Below are 24636 nucleotides of genomic sequence, written 5' to 3' on the forward strand. Positions count from 1 at the left end.
AACTTAATAAAAAGAAGTAGAAATAGTTCTGACATTTGTTTACCTTTTGTTGTCCGCCTTTTGTTTACCTGCATTTCGTACAACAGGTCAGGTATATGAAATGTTTGTATGAAACAAACTCACCTTTCAATGACGTGATTTTGTTTACATCACTCACTTCAGTGACATAATTCATGGGAATTGCATGGGCCTGACAATTTTTTACCCTCTTCCCATCTGATTCAGAGCTACTGTTTGAAAATTCAGACAATAGCTGCAACATATTGGTGCTCAAAGCTGTATGGAGGACACAGCAGTGCTGGAGCACTTTTACAGTTATTGAGCTGTTGACCTTTGAGGGAAATGTTTCAATGCTGTTGTAGTTCTTGTGAACAGGTGGCAGATATATCACATAGGCATGGCTAGTGATTTAATAGACCAGGTAATTTCAGTAGGTACATTTCCAGTAACTGACAGTGAATGAAGAAGCTATTAATTTAATTACATTTCTCTACAAAATGCAAAAATCACATGGTCAAAGTGTTTTTAACTTCTGATGGTGGTTGTCATTCCTGTAGCAGTCTCCTCTTCTAAGGTTTGCCCAAAGAAACTGGTAACATGCAGTTGGAGTTGGATGTGACTGACTCCGTTATGTGCCACTTGCTGACGAGGGTGTGTGTATTGTCACATCTTCCCACATGTTTGCCATCAATTCTCCATCATGAGCTGCAAACGGCTGCAGCCCCACTGTATTTCTTAAACTCCCTTTATTTTATATTGAGCCACAAAAGACAGAGCATATACCACTGTTGTCTGGAGGGCTTTTTTTCCTTCCTAATTAAATTTCAAACTCTTTTTTTAGCATTTGCATTCAGTTTTGTCACACTTGCAAAGCATGCCAACTGCCCCAGTGAGTTGCAGACTCCTGGCAGCCGAGGTATCCATGTTTGGTCATGCACCCTAAAGGTTTTGGCAACAAAACATTTTTTACATCCTAAAGAAGGATATTCAACTGTCATTTGTGCCAGAGAGGGTCTCACTGTGTGCTTGATAATTAGAACCTGGCAAGTGTTAATGCATGGTGTTTGTAGGAATGCACAGAGCCTCAGAGGCCTGAGCAAGGATGAATTCCCTGTTAAATTGTAGTGCATGTAAGAAAGAGATGAACTTCCCAACAGCACTGGGCTGCACCAAAGTACTTCCTGCTGAAACAGAAAAGCACATGCAAACCAGAGGGTCCCCCTGGGCTGAATATGGCAAGGATTTACCTTCTGCTGAGGGTCTCTCCCAGGCATTGTGTGTAGTGAGGAGGCTGCTGGTTCTTGAAAGGAAAGCACCAAAATTAATAGTAACAACAGCCAGAGAAGCAGATTCTCTTACAAAACAGAAATATTTTCTCTTCTGTCCCCCAAGAGGTCATGGAGTGGCTATAAGTGCTTAGCTTAATCAGAAAGACTCTTTTGGAATCCTCACTGGAAAAATGCTCCTGTAGTGTTAGCAGGTGAATGAGGATTGCAAAAGGAAAATTCAGGTTTAGTGTCAGAGCACAGTTCTGGAGTGAGAGACTGATTTCCACTGGGCTGGTGTCTTTTGAGTCAATAAAGTTGTTCTGAGTTCTCCCTGCTGTCTGTGAGATCACAATTTCTTGTAAATGTTTTTACTAATCAGTTTGGCACAATCCTAAGATTTCCTGTGTCTTTCTTTCATGCTCGGAATACTCAGTTCATGACCTGCTTGTTAAAAAGAATGGAAATTGGAATTTTCAGGCATAGATGTTTTGCTTAGTGAGTAAAAAACCTATTATGATTTCTATTTCATTTATCTACTATGACCTTTTCCTCTGATATAATATTATGGCTGAATCCCAGAAATCAAATTCCCAAAGGGTGAGTTTCATCTTTATGTATAAAATTATTTTGAGGCCCTTTTGCAGTTTCTCATATGTACTGTTTTGCCACTGCAACCTCATAATTTATTTACATAAGGCATGTAGGTCTCTTCTTCATGACTGATTTTAACACCAGAGACAGAAAATTAGCAATATGCTAAGCCTTAGCAACCCAGTGGTTCTGTGTACCATTTTCCTTTGTTTTGGAAACCTTTGATATTGGTGGATGTATTAAAAATCTTCCTTAATAGAGGCAAGTTACTCTCAATGGAATAAAAATCTTCCTAAATAGAGGCAAATGACTCTCAATGGTTGAGTTAATAGTGCACTCAAAAAGTTGGTGTAAAATCAACAGGAAAATTTCTGTAGGGTGAGATATCCCTGCCTATTTTTCAGTCTCTTGGCTTTTGTTTAGGGTATCTGTTATGCAATGTTTTGGCCATGGGCCCCATCCACTGTTGATATTCCTGTGGTGGGAAGCCTGCCAGTGTAAGTCAGCTGCAGATCTGCTGCAGTGTGTACCTGGTATAATCAAAATTACTAGGATGAGCATGGGAAGCTTGTGATTCTGTTGACCCTTTCATAAATGCAATATATAGCATCCCTGAGAAATCATGAGAAGTAATCAGAGGAATGTGTTACAAATCTGGTATTTAAGTTCAGACTATCATTTGACTGTGTATTATGCTGGTTTAGATTGAAGACCCTGGTATTAACAGTGGACTGTTTTAAAACCTCGGAGATTTTTTACTGACTTTTCAGGGAAATCCTGAAATATTATTGGAAAGTAAATTAAATTTAAATAATTAGAATAAAAATGGATCAGTCTTGTGACATAGCAAAATGTTTTCATTCTTAGCTGCTATTTTCAATGCATTTTTCACAGAATAAAAGAATATTTAGGGTTAGAAGGGACTTCTGGAGATCGTCAAGTCTGATTTTTTCCCTGAAATATACTTGGAGGTAAAACTGAGTATATATATTTTTTGTTAAGAAGTAAATGTGTCTGGAGAAAATGTGTTTCGATGTTGAGTTTTCCTGATATTTTGAAATTACAAGGGCATATAAATACTGTTTTTAATCAGTTGAAATCACAGAATTAACTAGGTCGGAGATCTTCGAGATCATCAAGTCTAACCTATGACCTAACACCACTTTGTCAACTAGGCCATGGCACTGAGTCCCTCATCCAGTCTTTTCTAAAACATCTCCAGGGCCCAGCTTAGACTGTGTCCTCTTGTCCTGTCTCTGGTTCCCTGGGAGAAGAGGCCAACCCTCACCTGGCTCAGCCTGCTTTCAGGTGGTTGTAGAGTGATAAGGTCTCCCCTGAGCCTCCTCTTCTCCAGGCTAAACAACCCCAGCTCCCTCACAGAACTTGTGTTCCAGACCCTTCACCAGCCTTGTTACCTTTCTCTGAACACATTTCAGCATCTCAACATCCTTCCTAAACTGAGGGGCCCAGAGCTGGACACAGCACTCAAGATGTGGCTTCACCAGTGCTGAGTGCAGGAAAGGAATCACTGCCCTGGTCCTGCTGGCCACACCATTGCTGACACAGGCCAGGATGCCATTGGCCTTCTTGGCCACCTGGACACACGTTGGCTCATGTTCAGCCTGCTGTCCATGAGATGCTGTGCATTGAAATAGTCTTGAGTGAGTTAAGTACAAAATGTTCCCCTGAGATAAGACTCTGGAGAAATAATTGTGAAGGATCTGACTTAGAGAGGCGCAGGATGGTGTGTATTGCAGTGTTTGTGGGATACTCACTAAAAATACACTTCATGAAAGAGAACTTGTGAATTCAGTGGGATACATCTCATTTAACTGGGAGGAAATGTGTGGGGCAGGCTCCTCTTGTTCCAGGAGAACCAAGAGCCCCATGGATTTTTCTCACAGATACAAAACACCTCACAGACATGAAACGCAGGATGGATGACCCTGAGGGGCACAGGTTCAGGTAATTGAAATTTCTTGTGAATTGTGACTGATTAGGGACTCGGATACCAAACACAAGTGCTGGCATCCTTGCTGGATCACGCAGGTACTCCTTATGATAGCAAATTTCCAAGCTTCAAATGCCACCCCAACTCAAGAATTGTAAGGCTCTGCATGGGTAGAGCCTGTGGTTAGGCAAGAGGCTTCCTATTCAAACAAACTATGCCATAGTTGTTGACAACAAATATTTGGTATCTTTCTCTGACGCATTTATGACTAGGAGGCTGACTAACTTTGTGTTTGATTTATTGCTGCACTCTCTATTTTTAGATTTCTGAGGTTTTTTCCCCTCTCCCCCACAGTTTCACAGGTTGCTCTTCCCATGTTTATCAGAAAAAGCATATGGACAGACTTGTCAGTTTAACAGTGAATGTGAGCAGTAATTCTAGCACGAGGAGTTTAACATATTACAATAATTCATTTTAATAACATGTTTATTCAGTCATGACAACAACTATAAACATAAGTACCATTCAGCTCTTTGCCAATATATGAACTTACTAACATCAAATCTTACCAGAATCACATATTCTTACAGGTGTCCCAGACACAACATTAACTTTATTAAGCAAAAGTTCATAAATAGTAAAAATGTCCTCTGTTTCACATTGCAGCGTTCCTTAAGCATGTACGTACAAGTTTGGAGTAACTTCTCCAAATCTTTGTGTCATAAACTTCCTTAGCTGTTTTAACAACCATAGAGATGATTTTTTTTGCCTGCAGCAAAGCCTTTTGTCCTTGAGCAATCTACAATTAGTATCACTCTCAGCAGACATGAAAGTTCATTTCTGAAATGAAAGTGGTGATGAAACACAATACAATATTATCTGCTCATAGCTTGCCTGCACACTCTGCCCTCATTATAAATCTTTCAGTTATAACACAGTCTCCTAAAGAACAATATATCTCCCTAATATCAGTTCTTTATCTGCATTACCTCTCTTTGAAGATCTTAAAATGCTTGGCCTGCAGCAATGCAGATATTATACTTAGGGTGGAGTGTGTTTACAGTCAGTTCTTTTCCTTTTTAATATTTACACAGTATTTCTTAAGGTTGTTACAGTTTATGAATCATGTACATTGACATACGTTTTCTGAAATGTTCACAGTGCAGTATTTTGTGGCCTAACCAAACTTTGTAAATGTCATTAAAAATAAACTTTTTTTTTAATATAAAAATAGAATACTTTATGTGTTTACACCAGCAAACCCAGTTCTATTCTATTCTAAACAAACTATACAGTAGTATGCACAGAATTCCACAGGAACAGAAATGACATGTGATGTTTGCCCTAAAGTTATAGTACTCTTCCCTAATGAATATAAGTTTTATTTACTATCTCTTTTCAAAATTGTTTCTCTGGTCATAACATAGCATTAAAAGTAGATAATTCACTGGGTTGTGTGATCCAAGAAGAGAGTAAAGAGGGCCTGAAGCCATTTCTTCTTTTGATCAGTCTTTGCTCTTCAGGGCTGGTATGAAGAAGTTACTGATATGCCTGTGATGGTGGGGTCTTTTTAGGTCAGGGCAGCCTGCAACACCTCTGCTCCTTGCTCACCTTTGTTAGGAGCTCTACGCAAGGGTAGGTGGCAGAGCTTCAGCTGCTCACCAAGTGACTCACCAGACAGCAGCCTTCAGGTTTTAATTCCCAGAGTGATTCACTGTTTATTGAAAGAAATGGAGGCTTTTCATTTTTCAGCAAGAGATCTGTTGCTGTAGACTGTTTGACTCAAATAAATGACTGAATGTTGGAATAATGTTGACACTAGGAATGCTTTAAGCTAGATGATTTTCCCTTTGTTTTTGTACCGTCTGACTATACCAGAGAACTGGTAAGACACAGAATCAGAGAATCATAGAATGGCCCAGGTTAGAAGGGACCTTAAAGATCATATAGTTCCAGCCCCTCTGCTGTGGGTATATTGATTAATGTTGAAAATTCCAGGGATGGGGCATCCACAACTTCCCTGGACAACCTGTTCCAGTGTGTCACCACCTTCACAGTAAAGAATTTTTCCCCAATATCTAATTTAAACCTTCTGTCTTTCAGTTTAAACTCATTCCCCTTTGTACAGTCTCTACATGCCTTTGTAAATAGTCTTGTTCCATCCTTCCTGCAGGCTCCCTTCAGGTACTGGAAGGCTGCAATTAGGTCATGCCAAAGCCTTCTCTCTTCCAGGCTAAACAATTCCAATTCTCCCAGCCTTTCCCCACTGGAGAGGTGCTCCAACTTTCTAATCATCATGGTTGATGATTGATGTCCTTCCTGTAATGGGCCCCAAAGCTGGATGCAGCACTCCAGGTGGGTCTCACCAGAGTGGAGAAGGGGCAGAATCCCCTCCCTTGATCTGCTGGCCACGCTGCTCTTGATGCAGCCCAGGATACAATTGGCTTTCTGGGCTGGGAGGGCACTTGGCCTGCTCAGTGCAGCCTCTCATGCACCCCAAGTCCTTCTTGGCAGGGCTGCTCTGCATCTGTTCATTCCTGTGGTGATACAGGGGTTGCCCTGACCAAGCTGCAGCACCTTGCCCTTGGTCCTGTTAAAACTCATGGCATTCCCACCAGCTCTCTTCTTGAGCTTGTCCAGGTCCCTCTGGATGGCATCCCATCCTTCAGGTGTGTCAACTGCACCTCCCAGCTTGATGTCATCTGCAAATGTTCTGAAGGTGCACTCGTGCCCTTTGTCTGTGTCATTAATGAAGATATTAAATAACACTGGTCCCAGTGCTGACCCCTGAGGGACACCACTTGTCACTGATGGCCATGAGGACTCTGAGCCATTGACCTCTACTCTCTGGATGTGCTGTCCAAACAACTTCTTATCCATCCAATAGTCCACCCATCAAATCCATCTTTCTCCAGTTCAGAGAGGAGGTTGTGGGGGGCTGTGACAAAAACCTTAGAGAAGCCCAGGTAGATGACATCTGTACACCTCCCCTTGTCCACTGGTGTAGTCACTTCATCCTAGTAGGCCACTAGGCTGGTCAGGGAGGACCTGCCCTTGGAGAAGCTGTGCTGGTGTCTTGAAATCTGGTGAAGAACTGCTCTGTCCTTCATGTGCCTTCTAGGAGGGTCTGTACCATGACCTTCCCAAGCACAGAGGTGAGGCTGACAGGTTGGTAGTTCCCAGGGTTGTTCTTTGTTCTCTTCTTAAAGATAGATACACTGGTCCCCTTTTCCAGTCACCTGGGACTTTCCCTGGCTGCCATGACTTTTTGAATATCATGGAGACCAGCTTGGTGAGTGCATCAGCCAATTCCTTCGGAATTCTGGGATACATTTCATCAGGTCCCATAGACTTGTGCACATCCAGATTCCCTGGATGGTCATGAACCTGGTCTTCACTTACAGGGGGAGGGGCTTTGTTCCCCCAGTCCTCATCCTGTTGTCCATCCTTTCCAGAGGTGTGGGAAGAAATGATGCCATTGAAGACTGAGGAAAGTCTGAGGACTGAGGGAATTCTGAGGACTCAGACTTCTCCTCATCCATTAGCACTGTTTAACAGAGAGGGAGCACCTTCTTTGGCCTTAGTTTTCTGATTAACATACCTGTAGAAGCCCTTTCTGTTATTCTTTACATCCCTTGCCAGATTCAGTTCCAGTTTTGTCTTGGTCTTCCTCACCCAGCTCTTACTCATTCATACTTTTCTATACTTATTTTACTGCACACCATTTCTTGATTTTGATTTCTGTTAAGACACCATGAGGCTGGCTATCTTGGCTTCCTAGGTTCTTAGAAACCTTGTTGATGTAGTTCAAAAATCCGAAGTTTTCCCCATGTGGGATGAAAATACATTTTAAACTCTTGTAATTTTCATTGCATTTCTTGGCCTTTTGTGTGAAAACCATTTCTGCACTGTTCGTTATCCTGAAGTACATGCACAGTAACAGTCCTTCCAGCCATACTGATTGATATTCTACTTCCATGGCATTTGTTCTTGGGTCTGAGCACACATTAATGACAGTTTGTGGGAACTAACTCTGGAGGGTAGCACTCCACATTTCTATTTGGTAAATTGATGGCGTTCTCCAAATACTTGGAAATTACTGTTTATGGAATCCTGTATCCTTAAACAATATGATATTGTGTCCTTGTACTAGTGCAACTTGGGCAACAACATAAACATGTGCAACAGTGTTCTCACAAAGACTGGGCGGTAAAAACTAGTGGACAAAATGTTTTGCTCTTTGTTCATACAATGAAGAATGGATTTTCCTTAATTTCAGACATACCCGTCATGTGTCAACATCCATGTCTGTGTTGTCTTGTGATGACAGAAGAGAAGGATATGGAGCAATGGACTTGACATTGACATAAGTAGCATTGACATGAACATAGTGTTCCCCAATAAAAGTGGAGAAGATTGTTGATATTTTTGAAACAAGTTCCGAAAATGCTGGACGCATCTCAGGTTTTGGATGCCAGCACTTCAGCATGACTTCATACCTGCCATTCAAATAGAAGAGGTGTTCAATTATAAAATCACATAAAAAGAAAAAACCCAACTCTCTCTTTCCTCCCACAGCCTCAATTACTATAGCAGAAGAATCAGCAGGATTTGCAGAAGTCTTTGCAAACGATTTACTTACAGTGGATCAGGGCAGTATTCAGGTTGCAGCAGCCTTCTTCCTTGTAGTAAGTAAACAGTTATATCAAAAGAATTTACATCAGGATAAGGTGGTGCCCCTCGTGTCATAAGTTCCCATAACAATACACCAAAGGACCACTAAGAAAACAAAGAAATAAATAAGAAGTTAAAGGGTTGGAGGGCTTTACATTCCTGTTTTAGAAGATGGTTTGACAGATTTAAGCATTTAACTGCATGGATTTTCCCTTTGAAAAGTTGTTTTACTGCATTCAGCTTTCTTTTAAGTGGGCTAATAAATGCTGTAGGGACTTGAGGAGCCACTTAAATACGAGCCAAAGAATCTCAACTAAGTAAATGAAAGAAAATAAAAGCCTATAGGCCTGCTACTTTGCTGGTATAAATTGGCAAGACTTCTTTTGAGGTTAATGGAGCTCTGCCAGTTTACATGAACTGATGATCTGACTAACTCTGTGTAAATACCTGCTGAAGACAATATACATGGTGAAAATTCTGTGCATCACAGGTCAATCTGAATCTGGATTGAAAAGAGAGCTAAAATAGAAAGCAATCCAGCCAATGACTTCATTGTAACAATTTTTTCTTCGTACATGGCCAGGTAATACTTGAGATTACTGTAGGCAGCCAGACTAGACTTTTATGAGTCTCCAAGTTAACCTGTTCTGTCAAGCTTTCCTGAGCCCCTCCTATAGCAGGGTTCTTGGCTTCTTAGAATGTCCTTAGTGTCCCTTGGAACAGGGTTTAACTCCTAATTCTTTCCTGAGCAGTAACATATAATCAGGTCAACAACTTCTTGCTTAGTGATTGGGACAAATACACTTTCTGGATGTAGAAAGACTCTTGTTCTTATGTGAACAAAAGCTAGATTCAAATATCAGTTTTCATTTGGAGCTGTTCCATTAATTAAATACTAGAAAGATGCCTCAGGCAATATAAAAGAAATAAATAGGTGATACAAATATGTTTGTACATTACCACATCTGACTTTGTTGTGAACTTCTGAGTTTGTAAACTTTCTAAAGCCATCCATTTCACTGGCAGTTTAGCTCCTGTTTTATTGTGTACACTGTAGTATTCTTTATCATAGACATCTCTAGCAAGACCAAAATCAGCAACCTTGACAGTGAATTTTTCATCCAACCTACAGAAAAGACAAGAGGTATTATTTGCAACTGAGTGGGAAAGATTTACCATGTTGGTGGATTATAATGACTGACTTGCATTTTTGAGACTGTGACTTTGGATGGCAGTACTTTATTTGGCATCTATGAACTAATGTAACACTGAAACAAAAGTGCAGCAAAGCATATTTGACACGCATTTAACACAGTGAATGAACTCAGGAAATTACTGATATTGTTTTGATAATACAATTTGAATTACAGCTATTTTAAAACAATTGCTATGTATAAAAAGATTTTCGCTAATAGCCTATACATCCTGATTGAGTTCTACATCATTTCTTCCACAGCTGTTTTTTCTTCTGTATCCTTAAAACCTGTTCATTTTTATTTCCAAGTTAATGCATCACCTTTCCTACTTACTCTCAGTTTTGATAAGGAGGGATCCATCATTATCTCAGTGACTGCCTTTATGTAATAATGTACTCCTGTAACTAAGGATGAGTTTAGTGTGTATTCTGGGAGAAAATTATGGCATAACAAAAGTTCTGTTGGGGTACCAGCTCAGCCATACCAGAAGACCTCCTTAGCTTCGCTTCTCCTAAGCCTGGTATTTGTCCTGATAAGTGGTATCATTGTTACAAACAGACAGAGTGTGAATGTGGGCATTTTCAGGCCTATCCTTCTTTACAGGTGCAGACCTAGTCACAGCAAGCACTTCTTTTTGGGCTTCCTTACAGCATCACAAGGTCACAGAATGGGTGTGGTTGGAACGGGCCCCTGAAGATCATTTAGTTCACTGTAATCTCCCCTACTCAAAGCATGGTCTGCTACTACAGGTTGCTCAGAACCATGACCAGCTGGGTTTTGAATATTTACAAGGATAAGGACTCCACTACCTCTCTGGCAACCTGGGCCAGTGTTCAGTCATCTGTATAATAAAAGTGTTACTATGTTTAAAGGCAATTTTCTCTGTTTCAGTTTGTGCCCACTGCCTCTTGGCCTGTCCTTGGGAACCACTTAGAAGAACCTGGCTTCCTCTTCTTTAAGTCACCATATCAGTTATACATAGGGATAAGATCCCCTTGAACCTTCTCTAGGCTAAATGATCCTGGCTTTCTGTGTCTGCACATGACGTTTCCTTGTCTTGAATTTATGAGGTTTCTGTCTGGACAACTCTGGTCTGTTGAAGTAAGTGCATGGGACAGAACCATCTGCTGTATTTACTGATGTTGTAACTTAATCTGATGAAGGGAGTAGAAGGAACTTTGATGGATCAACAGGAAACAGTTTATGCCATAGCAGGTTCCTGCACCTCTTCCAGGATAGTGGAATAGAGTATATAGTCCCTGAGGACTATATTTGCAGCTGGCTTCCTTTCTGATAGACATCACCAGTGCAGCAGGGCCTGAACTGAGCGTTGGATTGCACATGGCCTCTGGGGACAGTGAGTCTGGTGACTGCAGCTCTCCAGGCTCTGAAGTGCTGATCCCTATAGGAGTACATTCAGTGGTCATGTGAGACACCCTGAGAGCTGCTCCTTCCTCACCCAAGGAAGAGACAGCAGGCCAGGGGGAATGTCCCATTGCCACCATTTGGACTTTGATTAGATGAACTAGGTCTTTTGTTCAGAAACCCAATGCATTTCTTCTTAGGAAATATTAAAATCTGCTTGTGGCTTTTTTTTTTTCCCATCTCTTTAAACAAACCAATACCTGCAATAAAATGTTCTTTTTCAGAGGCTGTTCAGCTGCACAGGTGTGCAGCCTTGAAAGAAGAGTAAGACATCTGATGTCACAGGTTAATGACCTTTTTGCAGCCAGAGTTCCAGTTTATGATGTGCTAAAAATAAACTTTAAGGCTGTGCCTCATTAATTCACAACATCAGTGATAAATCAGCATAATCATATTGGCAAATCCTGTATCAGTTTTTCTTTGTGGGAACAGAACTGTCTGGCTTCCCAGACACTAGTAAGATTCTTTGAATAATAATTTGTGTGCCTGTTTGAGCCAAAGCAAGCTCATACTCATGTAATGAAAGACTATTGTCAAGAGGTCTCACTGGTGTTTCTTTGTGTTCCTGTTTTTCTCACCGAGTTCCCCTGTTTTCGTCTCCCTCCTGGTTAGGTGTGGCAGCAGAGACATACTGCTTCTGAAGAGGCAGGGTGGAAGCACAGCAAGTTGAGGCAACAGCAGTTTAACTTCCCTTAGGAGATGCCTTTTAAACTCTAACCAATGATTTTGAGAGGCTACGCTTTCACCTCAGCTTTCCTATTTCTCACACTCAAAAAGAGCTTATGTGTTAGAAATGAGCCCTTAGCAAGATGAGTAGCTCATCAGCATGCAAGACAAACATCAGTATAATTGTAGAGCAATGAAAAAACCACCATCTTTTTACTAAAAAATAGCAGAATCCTGGAAATTTCAGTTTATCTCATCTCATCTCACTGTTTTATACAGAAGAGTGTGGTAATGTGGCTGAAAGTAGACCTTTGTACTTACATACAGTTTCTTGCTGCCAAATCTCTATGGACAAACTTTTTACTTGCAAGGTATTTCATTCCTTTTGCAACCTGAAGGCCAAATCCAATTAAATCTTTTACTGTTGGATTCTGGAAAACACAAACATTTATGATAAAATTAATGCAGAAGCTTAAGGATTGGACAGCTTTATGCTGTGACTCTAGGTTTTATCCACCTCTCCTGCCACCAGAATGATCAAGAAAGGTTGGTGCTTGTAGTGAAACTGGTTTAAGTTTAGGTCAGCTTCTTACCCCCAGTGAGAAAACACACTATAAGAAAACAAAAGAGCTGACAGTGTCCAGAAGAGTAGAGTTTACAGCATACGCAGCATAACCTGACCTGAGAAGTGGAACAGTATGCTGAAACTTCAGCATCACAGATGATACAAAAAATTCACACATGTGGACTTAAGGGTGATAGCGTGTAACTCAGTAGAAGGTAATAACTGTGAACTTGGAGCTCAACTGCGGTCATTATTCTATTTATTTCAGGAAGGAACATGGCACTATTTACAGACAAGGGTCCTGGTGCTTGTAGAATGAAAGAAGCTCAAATGGGAGTGGGTCCCAGTCTCTCAAAGCTTAACTCCTCCAAAAATTTGTTGAAATTATTTTTTTAAATTGTACTGTCTATTGATGATTTCTGTAAAAGCAAGGACAAAATCCCATGGGCTCAGAAGTAACTTTATATTGTTCTAACACTGTGAAATAGGTGAAATACTACAGTGTTAAGTGGGCTTGCACTGCCTGAGGTAAGATCTGTGGTCTCCTACTTGAGAGAAAGCAAAGAGACACATTTGAGGAATCTACAGTCTTTCAGTGGAAATGGGGAAGACTGCTGATAAAAGGATATGCATAATTTGTATAACAGCTCCTGTTTTTCTTTCTTAAGATAAGAAGAAAAAATATTGACAATAAACGTACTGTGACAAGAGCTGCACATGGAGTTCCCTTACCTAGGAGCTGGAAAAGCAGATGCTGATGACTGGCACTGCTGTGCTAAAGTCAATAGAGATGTGCCAGTTTAACCAGAAGATGATTGAGCCCCTGGACGTAGATCTCATAAACACATTTGTTTATAAAGAGGCTTATGGATGGGAAATGAGAATTGCTGATAATTTCTGGGAAACATTCTAGAGAGGAATTTGAGGGGGAGGGGAAGGAGTGGCACTGCTGCGGCTGGGCTCGATGCCAGACTAAGCAAGTGCTAAAGGTTAAGGTGTAGGAACAGCAGCAAGTTGCAGACGTAATGCAATTATGAGAGCCTGTAAGTGTTGGAGCAGGGTGTGGCCAGACTTGCATTACCCTCCACACCTCACCAGGTACTTACATGAGTCTCATTCCTAATGAAGTTTCGAAGATCTCCATGTTTCATGTATGGAAGAACAACTAATGGGGATCCTTCATTGGGCAAACAGATTCCCAGGAGTGACAGAACATTGGGATGAGTGAAATCTTTCATGATTATACCTTCTTTCAGAAACTGAGCTACTTCTTCCAGGTCTGTAATTCCTGAGAAATCCAGTCATAAAGTCAGTTAATTAAAAGAAACAGAAAAAAACTAGACTTCATTTCTCTACAGCATGTCACTACACAACAAAGTGATAATGAGAGACTACAAACATGCTCTCCACCTCCCACATTAAAATGAGGTTATGTGCATTGGTTTTCCTACAATGACCAAATACAGGTTGTTGGTAATGTTGATTTTGTTTCTCCATTTCTTATGTTAAATGATTTAAAATTGAATAATAACACTTGAGTAAAGTCCTAAATAAATTTTATACTATCTTTCTGGTTTTCCAGCAGCTTTGCCCACTCTTCAGCAGTTTAACCTCCAAACCCGAATCTTCAGTACTCAGTAGAATAAAAAAGTAACACTACCTTTCCCTTATTTTCCATAGTTGTTTTATTTGTAGAGGAAATATATGGAAATTTCATTTGATTTAAAAATATATGCCAATATATTGTGGTAATTTGGAGTAATTGGAATTGCTCCAAAGATAAATCTGATTCAGCTGCAACTAAAGATCTTTGTTGGTGAATGTATACTTCACTGGAATTTATTGGTTCACCCCAGTTATCTTTGGAATTAATAGTAATGTCTCACTATTAAACATGTAACTCACTATTCAGTGACTTCACAGCACAATGAATTTTCCTGCTATCGTTATCCAGCAATGTCCCATGGTACACACAGCCAAAATGTCCTGTATAAAAAAATGACCAATATTAGCTTTAAGAAGTAAAATTAGCTTTCTGGTATTTTCCACTGGGTAGCAATCATACTGTAACAAAGTGATCACACTCCATTTCTATCCAATTCCCAACATTTGTAATATACACTTCCTAACTAACATATTAAAATAAATGGAATCAGACCATTACATAAAACCACCATTCATAAAATCATCATTACATAAAACCACCACTACATAAAACCACCATTACATAAAATGAAAACTACTTGCAGCATAATTGGTGTTTCTTGACCTAAATGCAGAGTATAACTAATGACAAGGCTGGCGCCACAAATATTTCATGTTCTTGCAATGACTAAGCATACGAAACCCACGTCAGCCCAGTCCCACCATCTCCTGTGACATGGCTGTCAAAGGAGGATGCCTGGAAGGCACAGGGAGCAGTTAGGAGCAGACATGACCACTGGATTGGTGGCTCCCACTGATCTGCAAGCCCATGCTAAGCGGTCCGCTGGACTGTACAAACTCGATGCATCTGATGGAAAGGACAGCCACTCTGGGATTACAGTGGCTCAGGTCTTGCTGCTCCATGGAAAATGTTGAATGTTAAAGGTGATGTGCTGGCTGTGGATGGTTTGGGAGTTGCTCTACTGATCACAGACTGATGACACCACTTGGCAGTTTTTTTCTGTGGCCTAGTTCCAAGTATAAAATATCACTAAAAGATGATGAACAAAATTTGCCTTCTTTCTCATGGTCTGAGCAGTGAAATGAATTGCCAGGGACACAGAAATCCTGTGCTTTCCTGCCAAGCAAATGATGTTGTCTACCAAAACTTACTATGAGAAGTCAGGTTTAGCAGTATGGGAAACAGGGAAGTTTGAGCTCCAGGTTCACACATTAATTTCTCTAAATCAAGTTATGTACGTGCAGTTGTGGCTTCCTTCACAGATGAAATATTTACTGGAAAGTTTTAAAATACTAATATTTACAGTTAGAAAGCATATTTTGTTTTCTTAAGTGTGAACTCTACAGAGAATAAGACTATCTGATTAATTTTACTATGTTCCAGTCATAAGCTCTGGTCAGAGCTCAGTTTGCTTTGCTTTTGGCTTGAAGTAAAATTAATCCAAAGTTTGTTTTATAAAAGCAACTAAAATCCCATCAGACCACAGATTGCTTGCAGCCTGGGCACAAATCCTAAAGCTTGGATTGGGTGTGTCTAAAATATTTTGGGGTTTGGCCCATTTCTAGTTAGAAGGGAGAAAATTTAAAATGGTTAATTATCTCAGTGTCATTCCAGATATTATTTAAGATTTAAAAAAGGGGAAATTACTTGGATTTTTCCAAAACAAAAAAGAAAAGAAAAAGGCCCACCCTTGCTTAGGGGATGAAGAAGTGTAATACATAGAAGTGAAACACACTGACTGTTTGTTTGATTTGTGGCTCTTGTCCTGCAGAAGAGGCATTAAGAATATAATTTATAGCCAATTTTTTATCAGTATTCTGATACTAAACAAGAGACCTCTCATGCATGATCTGTAGAAATACCGAAAAACAGTTTGTACTTTGGTTACTAATAGGTACTCAGTCATACAGAGTTTAAAAATGTCCCAAACAGAAATACTGGCTTGGGCTGTGAAAGGTAAAGGGAGCTTGCTTATGAAGATGTAGAGGAATAAGAGTGATGAGAGAAATTTAGAAAAATAGGAGACTTGCTAAATCAGGGACAAAACTAAGGGGAAGTGAATCAGGAGCTACATATTTCTGCAGCTGGCATGAGAGGAATGAAGTGATATGAAGAGCATTTGCTGGGAGGAAACAAGCAGCAAATTCCTCAGAGCTGGTGGAAACTTGAGGAGGGAAAAGGGGTGTGGGCATTTCACCTGGGCCATGGGGACTTTTACTGTATGCACTAATGACTGCAGGAGTCTCCCCTGTCATGTAGCAATCCTGACAGACAATAGGCTCCAAGTTTGAGGGCACTTGTGTTCCTGCCTCAGCATCCCCTGCCATTTAGGTGTGTGCCTTAGGTTTCACACAATACCCTGTGGCAGATTCACTCCCATTCCACAGCCTCACGGATCAGAAGCCCTGGCTGAGCTTTCTGTAGCCTGGAAAAGGGTGAGAGTGAGGCACTTGTAGGGGAACCAGCAAGTCCATGAGTTTAAAAGAGCCTCATTAGTTGGCAGACTCCTTCCTCCTGATGGTGTCTTCTCAACTGATCAGATGCACTGACTTCAAAGGAGAGCCCCTTCATTCCCCGCTTGATTCAGTACATGGTATGCAGTGCTATAAGAGCTGAAAAGCTTGAAAAAAAATCTCTGTATGGACCCCTTATTCAGAATGGGTGTGCAAAAAGAGGAGCAGTTTGTAATGTAAGAGTTGCAGTACCCACCTCTTCCTATGACTTCATTGAAGTGCACAATCAGACTGTCAGCACCAATAACCACGTGCTGCACTTCTTTGACCAGGTCGGGATTTAAGGCACTGATGTCTATGTGGACATTGGTCTGGAGAAGTGGACTGGCTAAATCTGAGTCTCCACTAGACAGAATCGGGGAGAGGTCAGAGTGAGGATACTGGGCAGGTCTGCATGATCCATTCTGAGACATGCTTGGAAACTGATCTGGAAAATGAACAGAAACTGTTATAATCATTTCAAACTTCTCCTTGAAAAATGAAGAGTTTTATTGCATTGGTAAGAAAGGTTTGATTTTATCAGTTTGGAAGTGGCTTGGCTTTACGGAAGTTTTGGTCACTAAGGGAAAATGAAAATATGCCTTGGTTATCTGCCAGCCTCCAGGAAAACCATGTCACTAGAAACTTATGCTTGTCTCAGCTCTACTTTTAAGAAAGTAAATGGCAAAACTTGCACTTTTCTGAGGGGATGGAATGAAGCCTTGTCACTTCTTGCCAAAGAGAGGTTATAGCATTTCTAGCAATTGGGAGTAACAAGATTAAAACAGAAAAATGACAGCAATATGGGAGGAGGAGGTAGTGAACAATTGAAAACATGAAGCTTTTTATTATTGTCATGCTCTAATGTGGTAGGGAACTTTACACTTCTCGAAGGTTTCCAAAGTGCTGGTGAGTAGCTGTATTTATCCAATGGTAAATATTCAACCAGGGAAATGCCTAGAGGTGATTCATTTCCTGTAACTGCTGAAGATATTACAGTTGGTGCTACTCATGAAAATAACATGAGCCATCTGATACAGCAGAAACTAAAATATTTCAGTAAATCCAGGAGTATCTATTTTGAGATTTTATCAACAGCACGTTGTTCAGGTATTTCAAATTAGTTTTGTTTAAAACCCTTTCCCTAGCATTTTGTGTGGCTGAATGAAAGAACTATGTTTAGTTTACATCAATTTGAGTCTGGAATGATTTCAGTGGAGTTGATGAGCTCAATTTAGTTCAGGGTCAAAAACAAAAAAAAAGAGAGTAAATTTACTAATATAAATGATCAGATATCTTATTACAAAAAGTAAAAAAAATATTGTACAGATGTTCCTTATTTATTCCTGCATAAAACTTGTGGAATTTTTATAAAGTGCTTTTATCACTCTGGGAGCTGAGAAATACTCTGTTATTTTATCTAGGAGCAAAAATACCAGCTCTTACAACTTACAAATGAGTTTATTTGTAACTAAAGGCAAATATCTATTTAATAAGCACAGTAAAATAATCTAGCCATGGCCGCAAAATAATATTTACAGCTGCGAAATGTAAACCTGCATGTTTTCTAATGTTTCTTTTCTTTCATTCTTTGATAATATTGACATCAAATTGCTGCAGGATCATTAGATGAACACACACCCTTCTTGGATGCACTCTCCACTGCACTTTGCCAGTACACAGTGGCTGCATGACCACTGTGGATTTGCCTTTCACCAAGGATCTTTGCATAGTTTTGTCTCATGTACTACTTTCCCTTCTAACCAGTAGCACGGGCTTTTCTTTCCCTTTGGAAATTTTTCAATCAAGAAACTTCCTGTACAAGCTGGTGGCAGCAATTAAAGAATAATAGGGGAAAGCTGGGAGCAGGTCTGCGTCTCAGATAGCTCTGTGATTGGGGCTTGCAAAGGTGGAACAAAGATTTGGAGTTATTTCTGTTGAGTTGTATACAGCAGCACCTGAAATAGTACAAGACTATGTCTACACCAAGACTAACAACTATCTATGATATCTCACACACTATAATGTGGTAACTCCTAATAGATAAAGGTTCTTTAATGGTAATCACAGAAAATGGTCTCCACACGTGTTAAAGGATCTTAGCATGGTGTGACAAGTGTAGCAGAGTGCTCTTCTGAAGAATAACCACTTTAAGGTCACATTATTCAGCACAAAAATGTATTTGGTGCAGGATTATTCCCTGAGACTGGCAAAATGGCAGATGGCATATGGACCTCCATTCAATTTGTCACAGTCTTCATATCCTTTTAGCTTAACTTTTAAAGTAAACATTTTTGCATTATACAATGTCCCATTTTACAGGAGGGGCATTAACAGACAAAAGAATATGAGTTTACAAAACTCCATGTACCATGTCAGGCCAACAGAACTGCTTTATTATAACTGTAGGAAGTCACTGGGACACACTAAACCTACAGCCACTTGATGTTATCATTAAAATCAGCCTTTTCTGAGGGGATTTGGGCATGGTGCGATGGATCTTATGACAACACAGAATCACTATATACACTAGCTCCTAATAACTTGTGGAGCATACTTATAGAGAGTTTTTACTAATTTTATTTTATTTATTCCTTCAACCTGAGTAAAAGTAAAAATCCTATGGACTTTGATCTTGGGAAGCACCTGAGAAGCTCAGTTAAAATAGCAAGCCTGTGAATACGTGAGAGGCCCACAATTGCAGACAAATCAGATGAGAAACTGAAATTAGGATACTGATCAAAACAGCTGTCATTTGAAGACATATGAAAATCAAGATGTGTAAAATATCCTCCATAGTGATTCCTAATTAGAGTCATACCTTCTAGAAAAGTTGATCTGTAGTCTACAGATTCGCTTGAAACCATTTCTGTGGTTGGGCTTACACTCCTTGCACTCACCAGCCTGTCCAGGTGAGGAGTGTGCACTCTGCCATCATAACGAACTAGGTCACTTCCCAGATCTGGAGGGGGAGGAGAAAGCAATAATTAGAAAACCCTCATGTTTTCAGTATGCCAATATTGATTTATCTACTTATTTAAATTCAGATTTTCTGCTCTGCTGGGAAGAGGGTTAGGTTCTTGCTGTGGCAGATGTGCAGGACTTGATCTATTTTACAGTGCAAGATTTTCTGGAAAAAAATCTTGTGTTGAAGACTCACTCTTACCTATACTGGAAGATCAAAGACTGCTTTGAAGGCTCTAGGGGCAGCTTCATGGTCTGACTGTGACAGTGCATGAGGACAAGACTTGGTTATACACCAGCTACCCTCCTCCTCCCACCTTACATAGTGTGGCTGCTCCCACTGGAAGGAAACCCAGACACAGGGGCCAGTGAGGAACAGAAGTCTGACCAAGTTCCTGATTTGGGGGAAAAAAACACCAGGAGACTGCAGCACTCTGTGTCTTGCACAACTCCTGCACAGCCTGGATGAAGCTGAAGTACTTGTGATTCCATGCATGTCATTTACCCATCCCCTCTTCCAAAGCTGATTAGGGAAAAGAAGTTACTAAGTTTTCCTAATAGCTCAGAGTTCCTCAGAAATCCTTCTGCTTAAGGCATAATGTGGCCCTTCACCCAGCTCAGGCTCTTGCCAAGCACTGAAATGCAACTAAACATTGGGACTTGATTGTGAAACCTCTGCTGACAGGTTACAACAGGGCAATGCATGGCACTTAAGCAAAGCACAAAGTTATGTCAGTTTTTAAAATCTAAGATAATAACAGAATTATTTGATGGGATTGACTATTATGGACCTTTAATTTGTTTCTTCTTCCTTCTCCAGAAGAAAACCATCAAAAAGATAAAAATTAAGATTGATGTTGAAAGAATTCCAGCAATTAGTCCTGTGAAATTCTGATCTTGCCGGATCAGCACTTTTCCAATAACTGTTGACAAAACTTCTTGCTTCCACTGAAATAACAAAGAAAAAATAGTGTAATGATTTCCAAAGACAAGTAAGAACTAGATTATTAGTACTAAAGTATGAGCTGATATGTCTCATATGTATTAAATCTTGATTTTGTGATGCTGTACTGCGATAAGAGACTGTGAGTGGAGAAATTGTTATATTGGTGTACATGAAAACAGAGCTACATGTTTATGACTCATTTCTCGCCTCTAAGAGCTCTGGTAGTGACACAGCTCTGTATTTGATACACCACACACAGAGCATGCACTCACATGCACTCTGGATAACAAGGTTCCACTGTTACCAGATGTTAATTCAAAATGTTATATTCCTACTTTTACTCATATGCTGCACAGAATGGGCCTATGGCTATATGGGCTGACATGTGCATTAAAAAAAATAGCCCAACTGTCTTTAATGTGTGTCCTTCTGGCACAAATATGCTGTAACATCAAACTCACTCTCTTGTTGACAGCATGCTTGCATTTTAGTTCCCAAGGTCACGTGAGCCTGTCCCTTGCCAGCTTCTAGCTTGCTGACAGTTTAAAGACACAAAACCAAACAAAAAACCAACCCCAAAAACCAACAACCAAACAAGCACCAAGCAGCTAACAGGGAAAAACTGGTTTAGGTCACACAGCACTAGCTCAGTCAGTTGGAATGCATTTGGCCATCTTTTCTCTTCCTCCTGTGGAATTCATCCCTCTGGGTACTGTAATGATGGATTTGCCCGTCAAAAGAGCAAATTTTCTTCTTCACTGGGCAGACTGCAATTTCTGAGTCTCCTTGCCAGTAAACAAGTAGAAACCTTGTTTAACCCCTTTATGTTTTGTTCTTTTCTGTGCATGAAAAATGTCACACATATCTGTTTCTTAGAAGTCAAGAAAATATCACAGAGTAGAACTAATTGAATTCAATGTTAGTCCTGGTCAGATATGTAAAAATACAACATATTAACTGAATGCAACCTGTGCACAAGTATTATTATGTGAAACTAGGCACTTAAAATCTGGGAGACCTACACCAAAAGGAGAGCTGCATCTGATTTTATAGTTTGACTGATATATCCAAGAAAATTAATACTTACTTTAAAAAGAAATTGATATTAAAATAAATTACTAGTTACCATATTAATAAGTCAAATTAATTATTACTATTTACTTAGATTGCAGTAGCACATAGGAATATCATTCAGAGCCCAGGATCCTGTGAGATGAATGCCATAAAGACATTGAAAAAATAGATGTCCCTGCTTCAAAGAGCTTACATAGACTTTGATCCTAACCACACTTACATGACCAGCAAAGTCTCCACTGTTCTAAGTGAATCAGAGTACAGTTTCATAGTTTAAAAGAAATCCCATTCCAATTTCATTTTTCCATATCTTTAAAAAAATACAAATGTATTGAAAGATTTATGTCTTATTCTATAAATCAGTATGTCTACAATTCAAATTTGCAGTAGCACAGTGAATGACTCTAATGAGACCACCTTTAAAGCAATGACTCAATCATTTGTCCCAAGTGTCTTCTTCTTATAAAAAGAATTGAAATGAAATTATAAAATGCAGACCAAAAGAAAACAAAAAAACCTTCAGGAAAGATTTGATCCTCTTGACTGCAGCAGAATGTTTTGTTGAAAAAAGGGCTTGTGAGTTCCAAACTAAAACTGCTACATTATAGCTTCTCATTCTTCCCCACATGTTTCCTCTTGTGTTTGGATTAATAACTATAATTTTATTTCTGTGCTTAGTTCAGGTCCTACTTTGTGCCTAAGGCTCCATAAAGTCTCTGTACAAACAGGTAATAACAACAATGACGATCAAATTTATTTTAAAATAGCTGATACTACTTGAATTTCCATCCCAAACAAACAGGGGTAGAGATATCTCTGTAAGCAAAGGCTTAGGCTTAAATTTTATTTAGGCTTAAAGTTTATTGGTTCAATAGTGACACTGTGAGTAATAATAAAAATGGCATTAATATCTCATGTGTGGTGCAGTTGGCTCACCTCTATATTTAGCTCGCTGTTGGATTTCAGGAGATCGCTGGGAACCGTACACAGAATTGATTCTGACTGCAGGAGAAGGTTTTCGCAGCTTTTGTTTCCAACTTTTAGCACCTCACCTTTAACAGCTTCTGAATCAATGTAATTTCCCTTGGAAAAAAAAAATCAATTTCATATTACATAACCATCTCATAAAAGTTAAGTAGTTATAAGCTTGGAAGATATTTTTAATGAAGACTAAATTGTGAAATAAAAGGCTAATGAGAACTTACACTGTCCTGTCAATATGCATGTATAGGCTTATTTCATGTAAATGTGACTTTGACAGAGGGGCCAGTGTAGGATGGTAAGCTTTACAGATAAAATCTCCTGTCACTCATACAGCTCATACAGACTTCTGAAATTTTAAATGTCTGAGGGATTAATCCTGTTGGTCCTGTTTAGATTTTTGCATAATTTGTTTAAGAAAGGACACGTTATTTAACACTGTTGTTTACACAAAACTGGCATTATATTATCCACATGCTTAAGGCATCTAAAACATTTTGTTTTGCAAGTGGTTATGGTAGCAGAAATGAAGCTTTCAAGAAGAAGTAATTAATTAAAATAATACACAAGTCTGTTAAAATGATGTTCCACAGACCAAAAAGGAAAAATTCTTGGTAAAGATGAGGCATGAAAATTTTACTTCTTACCCAGAAAACTTGCTCTCACAAGACTTGGATGAGAAATTATTGCTTCTGATTCTGTGACAGCAGAATCCAAAGGCCAAGTTTAGGATCTTTTGTGCTCAGGAGTGCATCTCTATTTAAGAGCTGGCCTGGCCCATGTGCAGCCCAGCTCAAGATGAAAGAAGAGACATACTAAGTGGGATTGAAGGAAAGAAGGGAGAAGGGAAGGACTAACACAGGCTATTTATATGGGCTGGATCTGGGAGTTTTCCATGAGAAGAGAGGAAGGCATCACAGCTGACACCACTGTGAAGCCTTGTATATTGGAAAGAAAACAAGAATTCCATTCTGGGGGCAAAAAATAATCTTATTTTGGCATATGTTTTAGATCTGCTTCAGAATGAGACTGAACCCTGAGAAAACTGTAACAAATGTATAGGAGAGCCAGCTTAATATCCTATTTTGATGGCAAAGCCACACCCCAGGTAAATGCTTTTTAATTGCTCGCCATAAAAGTCCATTTTGCACTCTATCTTCTGTCTCATTGAAGCCATTCTGTTTGGTGTTAAGTAATAAAATATTCCTGGGCTGGGGAGCATATGAATGCTTATTGCTCATTTGTTTGGAGACTTGTGGCAGATTGTGAGCCACATCTTTCCTCTGATGATGTACCTCAAAAGACTTGAAGTTAATTCTTCCATCTTCAGGATAAATATATCATCCTGGAGAGTGTGGTTGATTGGTCTCTTCTTCTACATCAAAGCCTAGAATTTTTTTCTCCACCAAAACTGATGGAAAAATAGGAAAAAAACCAAGCTGATATTTCCTAAGGTGGTCTTTACCTAGTTATAGAGATGGCAGCCTTTACTTACTACTATGAACATTATGTTACAATTAATATATTTTAGTCTCAATTATATTCACCATGATATCTAAATATATTAAAAGTTTCAAAACACTTAGCAGTGGTTTTGCTCTTCTTGGGACAACAGAATTTGCCTACAATTTTAGGAAAAGGAGGAAACTGGCTCCTGTGAGAACTGAGAAAAAATATTTCCTCTTTTCAAATATGTATTACCCCCTTCTTGGTGAGCAATCCCCTTGAATGCAAGCTGGAGAAGGTAATCTTCAAGCTGTACTGGGTAGCTGTTGCAATCCAACCTGATAGCACAGCCACCTCACAACTTTTAGAGAGATGGGGATAACTTGGGTAAAAGTCCAAAAGCAGAAGAACAGTAAACTAAATAAGGGATGGAAATTCTGAGACTGGTATCAGAAGCATTTTTGAGGCTCCTAAGCAGAGTGAGCAAGTTGACTTGGGAAGAATGAGGAGTTACTGCAGCTGCAGAGGTTCCTCATCAGCTTGCTCAAAAATACCACAGTTTCCATATTGCTCTTTTGGACCAAGTTTTGAGAGTAATGATTTCCTACGCCATGTGAAAGATTGACAGTAGAGTGATCTATAAAGAGGCAAGAAGATTTCCTTATGATTGGCGCATAAAGAAAGTGTTGCACTGGCTTAAGAATAGAGTAGGCAAATTAGTAAGTTTTAAA

General features: G+C 39.6%; 1 protein-coding gene across 2 annotated transcripts in view; it reads right to left on the minus strand.

Moving 5' to 3' along the window:
• Positions 1-4278: 4278 nt before the first annotated feature.
• MET (MET proto-oncogene, receptor tyrosine kinase) overlaps positions 4279-24636 on the minus strand; it is an 89560-nt gene continuing 69202 nt past the window's right edge. For both annotated transcript variants that reach the window (XM_059472694.1, XM_059472693.1), the window contains 10 exons: positions 22415-22561; positions 20250-20406; positions 19316-19456; positions 16712-16942; positions 14242-14322; positions 13443-13624; positions 12093-12202; positions 9445-9610; positions 8453-8589; positions 4279-8309 (listed from right to left, as the gene is read on the minus strand). In XM_059472694.1, coding sequence (XP_059328677.1) covers positions 8099-8309; positions 8453-8589; positions 9445-9610; positions 12093-12202; positions 13443-13624; positions 14242-14322; positions 16712-16942; positions 19316-19456; positions 20250-20406; positions 22415-22561 — 1563 coding nt within the window. In that variant the 3' untranslated portion in view covers positions 4279-8098. The remainder of the gene's footprint in view (positions 8310-8452; positions 8590-9444; positions 9611-12092; positions 12203-13442; positions 13625-14241; positions 14323-16711; positions 16943-19315; positions 19457-20249; positions 20407-22414; positions 22562-24636) is intronic.

The sequence above is a fragment of the Ammospiza nelsoni genome, chromosome 5 (assembly GCF_027579445.1).
Source record: "Ammospiza nelsoni isolate bAmmNel1 chromosome 5, bAmmNel1.pri, whole genome shotgun sequence".
Lineage (NCBI taxonomy): Eukaryota > Metazoa > Chordata > Aves > Passeriformes > Passerellidae > Ammospiza > Ammospiza nelsoni.